This window comes from Physeter macrocephalus, chromosome 5 (genome assembly GCF_002837175.3).
Source record: "Physeter macrocephalus isolate SW-GA chromosome 5, ASM283717v5, whole genome shotgun sequence".
NCBI classification, from domain to species: Eukaryota; Metazoa; Chordata; class Mammalia; order Artiodactyla; family Physeteridae; genus Physeter; species Physeter macrocephalus.
The window spans coordinates 37,808,167-37,810,044 of NC_041218.1; the positions used below are offsets into that span (position 1 = coordinate 37,808,167).

The 1,878-nt window shown below is 39.3% G+C and overlaps 1 protein-coding gene across 1 annotated transcript in view; it reads right to left on the bottom strand.

Annotated features, from left to right (window-relative positions):
* The window catches only part of IFRD1 (interferon related developmental regulator 1), a 27,374-nt gene that overhangs the window by 20,402 nt on the left and 5,094 nt on the right, over positions 1-1,878 (bottom strand). The window contains exons 2-4 of the mRNA XM_024129573.3: positions 1,450-1,554; positions 1,222-1,306; positions 104-228 (exon numbers count right to left, since the gene is read on the bottom strand). Of these exons, the coding sequence (XP_023985341.1) occupies positions 104-228; positions 1,222-1,306; positions 1,450-1,554 (315 nt within the window). The remainder of the gene's footprint in view (positions 1-103; positions 229-1,221; positions 1,307-1,449; positions 1,555-1,878) is intronic.

A 1,878-nucleotide genomic window follows, 5' to 3' on the forward strand; every position in this document is an offset into this window, starting at 1 on the left:
CGTGTCCGGAGCCTGTGCTCCGCAACGGGAGAGGCCACAACAGAGGGAGGCCCGCATACCAAAAAAAAAAAAAAAAAAAAAAAAAAAAAAATATGGACATTACCTTTTTTCAGGCAGCGTTCAATGCTATCAGTTAAAGTCATTCTTCTTTCCAGAATAAATTCATAAAGCATCTTTGAAGCCAGCACATTTTTAATACCTTCAAGAGCTGCCTGCCTTGTCTTCGCACTATTTAAAACAAAATGTAAGAGAAAGAATATCCAGTTGGAGTATACCATTGGTCAATGAGACTTTTAAAAACTTAGCTTATTTCCCTCTCAACTTTTTCTATTTATAGATTTAAAATCTAATTTTCATCAAGCTCTCACAGTTTTTCAATAATAATTGAATTTTCATCTACAACTCACCTTATTACACAAAAGATTTTAAGCTACTCTATATCATAATGTTTTCTGTTTATTAGTTTAATAACCACAATGTTAAATGACCACATAGAATTTTACAGTTTCAATGTATAAGACATGTTCTCCTACATTACATACTCAAGTAAACTCACAATTTTTTTTTTTTTTTTTTTTTTTTTTTTTTTGCAGTACGTGGGCCTCTCACTGTTGTGGCCTCTCCCGTTGCGGAGCACAGGCTCCGGACGCGCAGGCTCAGCAGCCATAGCTCACGGGCCTAGCTGCTCCGCGGCATGTGGGATCTTCCCAGACCGGGACACGAACCCGTGTCCCCTGCATCGGCAGGCGGACTCTCAACCACTGCGCCACCAGGGAAGCCCTCACACTTTTTTTAACACTACAGAAGTCTAGAGTTCTTGTTTGAATCTTCTGGGCTTTTTAATTCCATTTGTTTTAAGTTGGTTCTAGAGCTACTGTTAAGTAAGAAAACAATTTAGCTTTGATACTTTTTGAAGTTTAGTTATACTTTCTAGTTGAAGATTAACTTTTAATTCAACAAATCCACTTCAATTATCAAATACAGTTATGTGCTCTTACACTGAACAACGACTAATCTTAGGCTATTAATCTAAATTCTAGTGGCATGTTCCTATCTACTGTTACATTAAAAGTCCAAAGGAATAAGAAACACTAAAATATACAAAGTAAACAAATCGAGCTTTAGAAAAACATAATGTTAAATGAAAGAACTGCACATATTTTAAATAAAAAGTGGCTGACAGAAATCACCCAGAAGAAAAGAGTTTCCAGTAATTCCTACCTCTTATCCAGGGTCAGGTCAATGAATCCCTTCAACTTATACTCTAAGTCTTCTTGAGTTCCTTCCTCATCGAGGACTTCTGGTCCTAAGGAATAATAAAAACCAACCACTGTAATTTAAACAGAAAAAAGCAGATAGGGAGCGGTAATAGTATACTTAGCTACAAGAATTCCTCCACCTAAACCATCCTTTTATCTAACGTTGCAAATCTTAACTGAAAATTCATACCATCTTCAGCAAAACTGGAAGGATCACTGTAACCACTGCAATGGCTCATTGTTTCAATCGATGCATCCTCATCACTAAAAGGTTGAACATTTCGATGCTGGCCACCTAATAGGTAAAAGAGGGTTAAGGTAAATGATTTTGCTGTCATATATGCAAATACTTAACTTGGGATTTTAAAATTTACTTACGAAAAATCCAGTAATAAAAACCCAAACTGGGCTTCCCTGGTGGCGCAGTGGTTGAGAATCCGTCTGCCGATGCAGGGGACACGGGTTCGTGCCCCGATCCGGGAGGATCCCACATGCCACGGAGCGGCTGGGCCCGTGAGCCGTGGCCGCTGAGCCTGTGAGTCCGGAGCCTGTGCTCCGCAATGGGAGAGGCCATGGCAGTGAGAGGCCCGCGTACCACAAAACAAACAAACAAACAAAA